The sequence below is a fragment of the Acartia tonsa genome, chromosome 8 (assembly GCF_053477335.1).
Source record: "Acartia tonsa isolate MP-2025a chromosome 8, ASM5347733v1, whole genome shotgun sequence".
Taxonomy (NCBI): Eukaryota; Metazoa; Arthropoda; class Copepoda; order Calanoida; family Acartiidae; genus Acartia; species Acartia tonsa.
Window position 1 is genome coordinate 16009906 of NC_137267.1, and position 13830 is coordinate 16023735.

Below are 13830 nucleotides of genomic sequence, written 5' to 3' on the forward strand. Positions count from 1 at the left end.
AGTCTAAAACTTTGGGTACCATTATAAAACTTTGGGTACCAGACTAATACTTTGGGTACCAGTATAAAACTTTGAGTACCAGTATAAAACTTTGGGTACTAGAATAAAACTTTGGGTACCAGAATAAAATTTGAGTACTAGTATATAATTTTGGGTACCAGTATAAAACTTTGGGTACCAGAATAAAATTTGGGTACTATAATAAAACTTTGGGTACCAGAATAAAATTTGAGTACTAGTATATAATTTTGGGTACCATTATAAAACTTTGGGTACCAGACTAAAACTTTGGGTACCAGTATAAAACTTTGAGTACCAGTATAAAACTTTGGGTACCAGTATAAAACTTTGGGTACCAGTATAAAATTTTGGGTACCAGTATAAAACTTTGGGTACCAGTATAAAACTTTGGGTACCAGAATAAAACTTTGGGTACCAGTATAAAATTTTGGGTACCAGTAAAATTTGGGTACCAGTATAAAACTTTGTGTACCAGTCTAAAACTTTGGTTACCAGTAAAATTTGGGTACCAGTATAAAACTTTGGGTTCTAGTCTAAAACTTTGGGTACCATTATAAAACTTTGGGTACCAGACTAAAACTTTGGGTACCAGTATAAAACTTTGAGTACCAGTATAAAACTTTGGGTACTAGAATAAAACTTTGGGTACCAGAATAAAATTTGAGTACTAGTATATAATTTTGGGTACCAGTATAAAACTTTGGGTACTAGAATAAAAATTTGGGTACCAGTATAAAACTTTGGGTACCAGTATAAAATTTGGGTACTAATTCTGAATCAAACATTTGAAAAAATCCTGCTGTCCTCCCCCCTCTTCCCTCCACTCTTATTCTCACAACCCCTAACCACCCTTAACTCTCCAAAAAATGTCCTAGAATGCATTTAAAAAATCCAATTTAGCCAAAGCCTCAGCTGCAAAGCTTATTTTATAATCAGCCATAAGATCAGCCGCAAGGCTTAATATTGTATTCAGCCGCAGCCGCATTCAGCTGCGCGGCTGAATTTAATTCAGCCACAGCCTCAGCCGCACGGCTTTCAGTAAGCCGCAGCCTCAGAATCAGCCGCGAGGCTTAATTATGTTATCAGCCACTCTCAGCCTCAGCCTCACTCAGCCGCGCGGCTTAATTTTCCAATCAGCCACTGTAAGCCGCAGCCGCTATGAGCCGCGCGGCTTTCAGTAAGCCGCAGCCTCAGCCACAAATCCTTCAGCCACTGTAAGCCTCAGCCACCCTCAGCCACTGTAAGCCTCAGCCGCTTGAAGCCTCAGCCACAAAATTCCAATTCAGCCACTGTAAGCCTCAGCCACCCCAATTCTTATTAAGCCTCAGCCGCATTCAGCCGCAGCCACTCTCAGCCGCACTAAGCCTCAGCCACTCTCAGCCTCAGCCACTTCCATAACTTTAAGCAGCCGCAGCCGCAGCCACAGCCGCAAATTAGGATTCAGCCGCAGCCGCAGCCGCGCGGCTGATAGCGCGGCTTCCGAACCCTGAATACTATTCAGGAGTTAACACACAGAAAACTTTAGAATGTTAACATAGGACAAATTAGAAGCAGCTGATAGTGCCTATACAAAATGACGTCATACTGGCCTACTATTGGTCAATTAAAATTTATACAGGCCTGCTATTGGTGATTTAGTCTGTGTACTGGCCCACCATTGGTCATTTTTATTGTATGATATAATATTTTTATAGAAACTACAAGTGAGTGGGAATAATCCTATAACCTATTTCCTCTTCTAAGAAAAATTCTTTTACTCCAGAAAATGGGTAGGGAAGTATCATAGCCTCGCTCAAATATTCAAAACCTTATAAAACTTGCATGACACTTGTGGACCGATCGGTACAGCCGTTTACGAGACCTACCATCAGACCGATGGTCATCGAGAAAGTATAAATGATTACAATGGATGTATTTTTACTTGGATGCTACACCATATTTTCATGATATCTAATAAAGGGAAACTTGCAGCGGTCTAAAATAACGATACCCCCATACAACCCCTTTACCCCATCCCCTCCCGTCATACTGGACAAAAGAACTAACCAATAAATGAGTGCATTATTCACAACCTAAATTTAAGACAATTGACTCCTGTCATAATATCCACGTATATTCTATATCCATTATGGTTACTTTAAATATATATACTGAAGCTGAACATATGCAATACATTTATCTAATTGCAGATTAATAGTATGCAATGCATTTATACTTGGCTTGATTTAGGAATGGAATATTGTATCTCAAGATAAAAACAAAGAAATTATGAATGTTGATGACTGATTTTCGGTGAATTTATGTTTGCTTTTATGATTTTTTAATATGTCCGTAAATTTACATCTTTAGGTAAAGCAATCGATGAATTTTCATGTTTTGACACATTCTAATGGGAAAACAATTCACAATATTTGGAGAAATATTTATCTAACTTTGGCCTATTCCTGTACTTGGTAAAGTAGAGGATACATGTGTAACTCAATAATTAATTATAGGCTAGATTAATAACATTACTTACAATACTCTGTCTGATATTCAAGGAAAAATTATTTAACGTTGGTAATTAAGGGTTCGATTATACATTAAAAAATACTAGAATATTTGCCCCCTAGAGGCCTCTAGAGGCACTTAAGAAGTGTTTTGATCTCCACTAATTTCAATTTTAATTCTAAAAAGAAAAAGTAAATTTCTTTTAGGGTGGGTGGGAGGTGTCATATTTCATAGGAGGGTGAAGGCATGATTTCCCAAAATAGTTAAAAAAACCTTCCCTGGTACTATATAAAGCTTCACTGTAAATCAGAACCATATCGGTTCAGTGGTTAGCGAGATTCTAACTACAGACAAAAAAAAGCTTACTACTTTAAATAATAGGATAAAGTAATTTTACTGCAATAGTAGGTTATGTCTAAGCCTTAATTAAATAAATATAAGGTTTTACAATAATGTTTTCTTATTAGTGGGCCAAAAATCTTTTGAGACTTGATTGGTTGGTACAAACTAGCAGTTGTCAATCAGAATCAATCATCATGAATCAATTTATCATAAATTTTCTTATCATTTAAGACCCATGCGATATTCTACATTATTAAAAAATTTATTATATAATTTTTCATCTTTTATGTAAAAACTTGTTGAAATAATGATTAGGCAAGGCCATTGCTCTTCTTACTGCATTGAATCCATCTAAAGATGTAATTGATACAACCTTTGTCTACAGGTTTTCCTGCAATGCTATTGACATTGATAAACAAGGATGCCAGCATTAATAAAAGCGCATCTTTAACATCAAACTGTAAAATAAACGAACATTAACAATTGTAGAGTGTCAGAACTGAATGAGTAGAATATAGAGAACGATTATAGAGGATAGGCTTTCTATAAAGAAATCGCCAGACCAAATTTTAAATTGATAAGACAATTATAACATGCCTAAATTAACGAAAAGGGCCAACCGTTAAGTACGTACGGAAGGACGTATACATAAACCCTTATTAAAGCTTCGAAGTTCTAGTTTTTTGACTTAAAAAAACAAATTCTCCTATTTATTGGTTTAAAGATTATGAAGACTTTCATTGAATCTTGACTAGTTGCTGAAAACTTTCAACATAATTTTATTCCGCAGAGGAGATATTAAGGTTTGTCATAAATTGGGCTTGTACTCCAATTAATCGTCGATTGTCTTATCCCTTTAAAATACTCAAATAAATGTTAACATTTCTTTGTACATACATTAACTACAGTGCAATATTTCAGAATTTATTCTTTTTCTAAAATTTACGAATAAAATCCCTTTTGTAAATATTGATTACCGTCGGTGGAAATATTATAAACAAAAAGGCTTTGTTGTATTTTTTTTGTACATATGAGATTTTTTCGATTTAAAAAAAATTGTAAAAAGGTTTATTTACTAGAATGTACAAAACAAATATTTTTTAATCATCTTATAAACCAACTTTTACAATAAGTAAATTAGTGCTTATTTGCAAAAATTTGAAGGTATAAGACAATGGCCAAAAATGGATGCACATACCCAATGCTGTTACACATAATTACCCTTTCTGTAGACTACAATTATTTGTTGAAACGTTTGAACACTAGAATTAATGAGCTAACCAATAAAACTCACTAAAGTCCCCAAAGTTGTCAAGCCAACGAAGAAGAAAACGTTATTATAAAACTTTGGGGACAATTGTAATAAACAGCCCATTGTCCCATCTCTCTCTTTACCACATCACATCTGTCTCAAAATTGCTGAATCTACAGTATATGACACACACGTCTTTCTTGGTGTCCCATTAATTCCGCACAAGTTTTACATTTTTAATTCAACAGAACAGCATTTTTTATAATAGCTTATACTCAGAAATAGCCAAAAAGCGAAATACATCCAAAATAATATTTGGGGGACAGAAAATCTCGAAAAAATCTGCTGAAATTTAGTTTTTGGCATTACAATGTAGGAACAAACCGACAGCATTATTACATAGAAATTTTATATAATTACAACGTATAATAAGTAATTTAGTGAAAAAATATAAACACATATCTGTGTATGTTATAAATATCATTTAAAGTAAGCCAAATTATTGTGTTAGGTTAAACATCTAGTGTATTAAATCTATCTTCTTTATTTTCGTTTGCAAAACACTATGCGAATGTTTAATATGCGAAAGTGGATGAACACCACCCCTTATATTTCCACAAATTTACAATCGGATTACAGACCTTCAAAGGTTTTTTCAACCTTTTGTGAATTCTTACATATATGTACATTTGTATTTTATGAAAATACAGATATTATGTTGAAATAAATCTTATCTTATTTCATTAATATCTGAAAAAATGATGTTTACATAATTAATTCTCCATTTTTACACTCTCCCTCTCTCTATCTCTCTCTCTCTATCTCTCTCTCTATCTCTCACTCTCTCTCTCTCTCTCTCTCTCTCTCTCTCTCTTTCTCTCTCTCTCTCTCTCTCTCTCTCTCTCTCTCTCTCTCTCTATTTCTCTCTCTCTGTCTCACTCTGTCTCACTCTGTCTCTCTCTGTCTCTCTCTGTCTCTCTCTGTCTCTCTCTCTGCCTCTCTTTCTGTCTCTGTCTCTCTCTCTCTCTCTCTCTGTCTCTGTCTCTCTCTCTCTCTCTTATTTTACTCTATAACAGTTTACAGTTTTTTAACTTTAAATGTTGCATTCTTCAATGAATATGAAATGTCCTTGTTATAAAGTTAAATAATGCTATTATCCAGCTCTCTCTCTCTCTCTCTCTCTCTCTCTCTCTCACTATCTATCTCTCTCTCTATTTCTCTCTCTCTGTCTCACTCTGTCTCACTCTGTCTCTCTCTGTCTCTCTCTGTCTCTCTCTGTCTCTCTCTCTGCCTCTCTTTCTGTCTCTGTCTCTCTCTCTCTCTCTCTCTGTCTCTGTCTCTCTCTCTCTCTCTTATTTTACTCTATAACAGTTTACAGTTTTTTAACTTTAAATGTTGCATTCTTCAATGAATATGAAATGTCCTTGTTATAAAGTTAAATAATGCTATTATCCAGCATTAACTATAATAATGAGATGCATTTCCAGATATTTGAAAATAATACTTGCTGGCTACTTTATCAAATAATTCTACTTTACTCCAGGAATCTTAATGGAAAAGACAACAGACGATTAATTGATGTATACTCAAGAAATCTAAAAGATAAAGTGTTATACATTCTTAATAATGATACAAAAAATTAACCATACTGTAATGTAAAAGTATTGATTAAAAAGTTTGGACACTACTACTTTTGAAAAAAGTACCCAAAGTTTTTCGCTAACGAATATGATAACATATTTATAAAGCTTTGGGTGCCAGTGTAATTTACAGCCCAATGTCGCCTCCATCTTTGTGTACACCTCAAATTATCATTAACAAAATTACCACTGCTAGTTAATTTTTAGTTGAACAGTTTGTACATTGCTATCTTTTACTAGACAATCAAGCACCCATGGTTTTATGCGAGCGATTCTTATCACTAAATGCACAATTTGTATTGTCTCCTCCCACCCTGACTTTAATTGAATTACATGGCCTTGCGTGCCATTTACAAAACAATATAGGCAATAGACTGAAAATAAATTTAGATGTAAAGTGGAAAAAAAGTTTTTTCCTAAAATAATTTTTTTATCGCTCAATTTCTATTTTCTCTTAAATTTCTATAGTCTAGCCTTAAAAATTAAATTAGTAATTGGTGCATCCATTATAAAGATCCTAATGAACACATAAAGTATTCCTTATCATAAGTAGAGCTCCTCTGTGAGTGATTCAAGTTTGTCCATACACGAAATGATTGTCAAGATTATTGTCAAATGTAAAAATCAGAAGACTGCAATTCACCCATCCAGCAAAAGTACATTAGATGTGTAAACTTCTGACGCTATTGGCTGGTACTATAAGACCCAATTGAAAGTCGGCACAGGGTCACCAACCCGTGGGAGTATTACATATATCTTGTTCCCCCTCTATTCCATTATTTTATTTTTATGTTTCTTTACTGACATCCTTTAATAATAGCTCTATTAGAATGACCTTTTTTCACCAAAATTTGTTTTGTTTTGTTGGAAAATGGTTTTTATCTCAAAGTTTGAAGTGACAAGTGGGTTGATGTGGGAGGGGGTAAGGTGGTGTTGCTCTAATTTAAGTGATGAGAGGGGGCGGGGGCAGTTGAGTACTCCCATTTGATGCATTTCAAATTGACCTTGACTGTTTTGGATGCCACTGCAATTTGTCTGTCCATCTTTACATTAATATTATTTCAGGGATTTTCATGGATTTGTGCACTGAAAGTTTGAACTAACCAATCAAGATTTGATAAAATTATTTATTATTAATTTAAATCTATTCAGCAATATATTTATCTCAGTTTTATTTATTCATTTATTTATTTATCTATTTGTATCAGGGAAAAATGGTCGATAAATTGATGTACATTCCCAATGATTATACACAAATTATTCCTTCTCTAGATTACAATTCGAGGTTGTAACGTTTGGACACTTAACTTTAAGAACCAAGCAACAAAAATTCAATAAAAGTCCTTAATGTTGTAAAACCGACAAAAAAAACTTTATTATAAAATTTTGGGGACTAGTATAATAAACAGCCTAATGTCCCCGCACTCCATGAATATATCTCCTCTCCAGCAACCCCCCTCTATCTTCTATATTTAATTTAATTGTTCTCCGAAATTCACGACTCACCGAATTCAATTAAAAGTTGTTTGGGGCAATACTTTGGCTTACAATATAAGATAAATAATATCCCCCCCCCCACAAAAAAAAACAGCAATCTTTTAAATCCTTTTATGTAAAGTAGTAAGCTTTTTTTTGACTGTAGCGAAGGATCTCGCTAACTGCAGAACCGATATGGTTCGCCTTTACAGTGAAGCTTTTTATAGTTCCAGGGAAGTTTTTTTTTAACTATTTTGACAATTAACCCCCAAACATTCATTTAACTCCCCATTTTTATTACTTAAATTTTTTTATATGGCAGTTAAGTTCCCCTTAAATGGCTTTTAGGGGCGTAGTCAATAGTATAAAAAAATAGTAACTAAACTTAAACTAAACCATTAAATTAAAAAGAAATAAGCAGGCATTGCAAATTAATCATTAGATATAATTAAATTGAATTTTGTCCAATACATGTACCAAAGTGAAGTGGCATATTACTAGATGTGTCTTTCAGTTTTAATTATATAATATAGATAGATAGAAAGATAGATAGATAGATAGATAGACAGACAGATAGATAGATAGATAGATAGATAGATAGATAGATAGATAGATAGATAGATAGATAGATAGATAGATAGATAGATAGATAGATAGATAGATAGATAGACAGACAGATAGATAGATAGATAGATAGATAGATAGATAGATAGATAGATAGATAGATAGATAGATAGATAGATAGATAGATAGATAGATAGATAGATAGATAGATAGATAGATAGATAGATAGATAGATAGATAGATAGATAGATAGATAGATAGATAGATAGATAGATAGATAGATAGATAGATAGATAGATAGATAGATAGATAGATAGATAGATAGATAGATAGATAGATAGATAGATAGATAGATAGATAGATAGATAGATAGATAGATAGATAGATAGATAGATAGATAGATAGATAGATAGATAGATAGATAGATAGATAGATAGATAGATAGATAGATAGATAGATAGATAGATAGATAGATAGATAGATAGATAGATAGATAGATAGATAGATAGATAGATAGATAGATAGATAGATAGATAGATAGATAGATAGATAGATAGATAGATAGATAGATAGATAGATAGATAGATAGATAGATAGAGGGTTATCATCTGTCACAGACAGCCATTTACCCCCAACTTATGATTTATTCTAACTTTGTGTTCTAGATATTCTAAAATGTCGACTCCCATCATAAACAATAATGCGAACCATTTCAAACTTTTCAACAATTGATTTTATAGTAAAACAAGGATGTCACCATTCATTAACTGCAAAACAAACAAAAAAATATATTTATGTAATGGCTTGTTGTGATACTACTCTACAAATGGGGTTTCCAATAATTGATTGTAACTTGTCATTAGGGAAGAAAGAAAGAGAAATTATTTTTGAGAGCTTTTGAATAGTAAAAGGAAAAGGATAGGATTTTTTAAATAAACGTTGCTTAGCACAAACACACATCATAATGGCTACAGAATGGGATAACACACCTTTTAATCATCGGTTATTTGTTTTGTATGACGTCATTTTTTCACTAGAAAGAGCTTAGCTTCCTAAATAATCTTACTTCAAATTGTTCTTAATTTATTTTCTTTTTCAGAATGGTTATATCATCAAATCTCGGCCTGCAGTCCTCAATTGTTCTGTTATACACAGCACTAAGGAAATATATACCAGCAGTATCCTATTCTTTAAAAAACTTAGTCCAGTATGTTAAGGTCTCTATAACCACTGGACCGATAGATTTCGCCATTTTAATGAGGGTCTTTTTTGTTATTAGATGATTTAATGTTTTTTTTTTACCCATTTCTCTCCCTTCAAATACAGAGCCCCTAAATGTTAGAACTGCAGCCGCTAGAAGTTATACAAGGAAGCTAATCTTATTATTATTGTGTTTTCGTAAGTCTGTCTGTTTACATTGCATTACTTTATTCAGTTAAATAAAGATATATTACTTCAAATCTTTTAATTAAACAAAAACGAAAAATATTATGAAAATTACAATCAAAATAAAAAGAAAACTATAAAACCCAGTACATTTTGTTTGAATGATGATCATTTTTAACTGCTATTTTTTAAGGCAAAATATATAATGCAAATTTTGATACAATGTAATTTATAATGTTAAAATTAAAATTACATACAAAAAATATACATGTTTGCATTAATTTGCATTTAACAATGTTTCAGATTTATTAATTATACATGTTTTATTCTATTTTATTTAAGCATATGTAAATTTAAACGGTTGAAAATGCAAATTTTAAATTTAAGCTATTTTTAACTATCATTAAGTTAAATGAGACTTCGTCCATTTAAGCTATTACTTTTAGAATTAAAATTGAGTAAAAATAGTAGACTTTTTGGATCTTGTGCAGATCATAAAAAAGAAGGCCTGCAAATATTCTGGAATAGTCATTACTTAATGATAGACAATTATCTCGTAGTGCAAAAAATATGCGAAAAAAACTTATTTCGATAGTTTTATATTCAGTGAAGCTTTCTTTGTGATTTATTGGATCTTGTCTATTCTAGATTATTTATAGGCTTACTTATGCCGCTTAACAAGGTGTGCGAGCATGGCATGAACGTTCAGCCGTTTGGTAGCTAGCAGCCTTTGTAGTTCATAGATTATTGGCTATAATCGTTAACAGGAACATTTTTCTATGATCTGAACAAGATGCAAAAATGCGCAGAAAAATTATTAGAAAAATCTAAAAAAAATTCAAATACGCCCATCCCTACATGCCTGCTAATAACGACAAAGCCATGCAAAAAGCACTTGAACTAAATTGTAATTTTATTTTATGACTCTATAGATCATCCTTTATTTAATCCTGAAAGCCTATTGACCTAAATCCTTTCCAATCCATAATAATAAAAACAAAATTTAAATTTCCTGTTACTAATAATAAAGAGCCATAGGTAGTGCTACGAATTTGTAAATTGTTTGGTCTTTTATTAAAATTTATTTAACTTTTAATAGACTATTTAAAAGGTTAATAAATATTTTGATGTTTTACAGTGAAAGTTTAGTTTTATTTTAAAAAAATACTTTTTTAGAGGTGGGTACTCAAGAAAGAATAAAAACTGGCCAAGACAAATTGAAAGTATCCCAGAAAAAAATGTAATATAAGTATGTAAGGGGTAGATACATAATTTAAAATTTAAATTTAAAGGACAAAATTACTCATTTTTAAAAACATTTAGGTGACATGATAAAAATTTCGGATCATGGAAAAAAAAAGAAGTTGCGGGTTTAGTTGTATTTCCACGGTAGCTTTTCTATTTCTAGCTCCTGGGGGGGCTATAACCCTGCGGGGCAATAATGAACATTTACCTCACCTAACATAACCTAACCTATTAAAGGCTACTGTAAAAATACGACGAAACCAGCTACTTCGTTTTCTTTCCATGATACAAAATTTCTGCTAAATTTGGAACAATTTTGAGAAGTCTGTTTTTGCAATTTCTTTGTATAGAAAACTATGAAAGCTAAGCAAATGGAAAATATGGTAAATAATATTCGTTTTATCTTCTCTAAGAATTGTTGAAAATTCAAAGTCAGCAAAAAGTTGAAGACACAGAGAGGGCAATACACTTAGTCTTTCTTCTGTCATTCAAATTATATTTTGATATTTTCTTTGTTTTATTATATTATTTCTTCATAATTTACAACTAGATGCTAAGCTCCTAGCCAGTAGGTGCTCTGTATTTAACAAAGACAATTGGGGAAAAAAAATAGCTTAAAACAATCCCAAGACATAAATCTGAGAATAGAATAACCTAAAATCATCAATCGACCTATGCATAAGTTCCCTCCAAAGGAGAACGCAATTGGTTTAGTAGTTATTTAGATTTTTAGCTTGAGACAAAAAACCTTTACTTAATGAGAAAATTTTATATTATCCCTGGAACCAGCGATCTGAAAACTTAAAAATCCACCATCAGTGCTTTATTTGCAAATTTTAAAAACATATTTCTAGTTATCTAGCTATCAAAACTAAAGTATTTATGAAGGTTCTTTTCATAAGCGATTATAGTTATCGTTCTTATTTAACAATAAAATTAGTTTTTAAACATTTAAAATGTAGGAGGATAGGTGTCGGCTCCACCCCCCCCCCCAAACACCTACCTTACGTGACACTAGAGAACATAAATAACTAATTACAACCAGGGAGTAAGGGAGGGGACAATGGGCAATTAATTCAATTTAAGAGTTTTCGCTGAAAAGCAATGAAAGCCAGATTTATCAAGAAAATTTGACCGGCCAAAATTGTAAAGGGATCATGATAATATAATTTAGAACAACATTAGTTCTAAGAAAAAAATCATTTACTTGAAAATTAAATTATCAATACATCACAATGTAGTAAACATTCTGTGATTAATCATTAGAAAAATCTTGTTTAAACTTCGTCAACCCTTCTCATATTTTAAACTGCTACCTAAATTCAAGGGGTTCTTAGAATGTATAATACATAAATATCACAGTAGAGTTTCTATACATGAAATGATATTTTCTTGGGAAAAAATATTTGTTAAAACCAGCCATCAATAACAAATTTTTTTGTCTGTTATATTCAAAACTAACTCAGCTAGTTAGCGGGGCATTGATGCGCTAGTACCCAAAGTCAGTCAGAACCTGCTGAATTCGTGCACATTCCCTTTAAGCCAGTTCTCAAAGTCTGAGACTCTTAAAATTTAAATATACAATCGATTGTCCCCTCCCTTACTCCCTGAATTACAACTACATACTGATGGTATATAATGTGTGCAGGCATATTTTAGCTGTAACGGCGAGGCATTAGCAAAATCCATCAAGCATTCGGAACAGGACCAAATTGATTCGGTCACTGGGGCCCTAGTTCGAAGCCTGACCATTCAAATTTCAAGGGAACAGGTAACATATTTGTATGTTCAATAATATCTTTGAAAAAGACGGGTAGGAAAAGAAAATATTTGGATAAATAAACTTAAAATTCATAAATCACGAAAAAAATGTAGGTTAAAAATAAAGTGAACAATGGACATCCACTAACCTAAAAAGCGAATTAACTCTAATACAAAGTGTCTTTCTGTAGGTTGAAGCATAAGATCTCGCTAACTGTTGGAATGGAATATGCCTACTGGGCATACATATGTTTTAGCCTCTTTTCTTTTGGGGGTCGGACAGGCATTGTATCATTAAAGATGATTTAATATGATATCAATTATTATTTTTTGAAGGTTGAAGAATATTTTGGGAAGTTTGAGTGTCATTGTGACGCCTGGTCCACCCTTGGTCAGGTCTCCAGTCAAACTGCCACTGTCACTATTGGATGTAAGTAATTTTTTTCGTGAAATCGTCTCTTAATGGGCGATTTGTTGTATTTTCACGGTAGCTTTGGGATTAATCAGCTAACCTAACCCAATTAACCAATCAAAAGCTACAGTGAAAATACGACTCTAAATAGAAAGTCAGGAATGGGACTTCACCCTTCTTTAAAATTTACTTGCGGATTTAACCCTAGCATCTAAAGCCTCTGTATTGGAATGGGGTAGGGGTCGCATTATAAACTTTGTATTTTAAAAATCAGTCCAGTATTACTTCGAAATCATTTAATACTTAAATAATATTTTAATTATTATAAACTTTTCTTAGACATACTGAAAAATCATGTATAGCATCGAATTATAGACAATTTTCCACCTTGGGGCTAAAAAGACCTGTTTAATCTTATGATTTTTTATTTTATTATGCACGGAAGCTCTATATAATACGATGCAATAAATAGCTATTATTTTATTAGGCACAACATAATCAAACACTTTGTAAATGTCAAATTGACGCTAATTAATATATATTACACAATGACATAAACATACAAATTAAGAAATATAAAGTATTGGAAGACTATAAAAATGGTTTACAAATAAAAAAAATACTTTTTGTTTCAGTTCCTAGTTTAAAGATTAAATACATATTATAAGCTGCTTTAAATTTGAATTTCTTTTATTTTAGTTTTAAACAAAGAGTTTGAAGTGCCTCCTTATAGTCAGAGTGTTGGCCTAGGTCACCAGGTTGAACTCAGATGCCACCCACCCAATGGAAACCCTCAACCTAAGGTATGTATACCGTATAGTCAGAGTAATGGCCTAGGTCACCAAGTTGAACTCAGATGCCACCCACCCAATGGAAACCCTCAACCCAATATATGTATACCCTATAGTCAGAGTGTTGGCCTAGGTCACCAGGTTGAACTCAGATGCCACCCACCCAATGGATACCCTCAACTAAGATATGTACATACATTTTTAGGACTCATATGTCATTTTAAACTTTTCTTCACTTATTCCAAATGTTAGAAATTAAAAAGTGATTTTTAACAAAAATTAAGACACAATAATTCAAAATTGAATTAAAATCTAAAATTTCCTAATAGTTTATCATCCAATAAATGATTGCTTATTTTTAAATTTTACCTAAAAGCATTTCAATTAAAAAAGTTTTCATATTAAAAATGAACTTGAACCTAAACATAATTGTGATAGTTTAACATTTTA

At 32.1% G+C, this 13830-nt stretch overlaps 1 protein-coding gene and 1 long non-coding RNA gene across 2 annotated transcripts in view; both read left to right on the plus strand.

The window, feature by feature from the left end:
- The window catches only part of LOC145326114 (uncharacterized), a 28994-nt gene extending 18986 nt beyond the window's left edge, over nt 1-10008 (plus strand). The window contains exon 3 of the long non-coding RNA XR_013881752.1: nt 8885-10008. This is a non-coding gene — a long non-coding RNA (uncharacterized LOC145326114). The remainder of the gene's footprint in view (nt 1-8884) is intronic.
- Nucleotides 10009-10787: 779 nt separating this feature from the next.
- Nucleotides 10788-13830, plus strand: part of LOC145326496 (netrin receptor UNC5B-like) — a 97662-nt gene continuing 94619 nt past the window's right edge. The window contains exons 1-4 of the mRNA XM_080169867.1: nt 10788-10799; nt 12065-12187; nt 12514-12607; nt 13289-13392. Coding sequence (XP_080025993.1) covers nt 10788-10799; nt 12065-12187; nt 12514-12607; nt 13289-13392 — 333 coding nt within the window. The remainder of the gene's footprint in view (nt 10800-12064; nt 12188-12513; nt 12608-13288; nt 13393-13830) is intronic.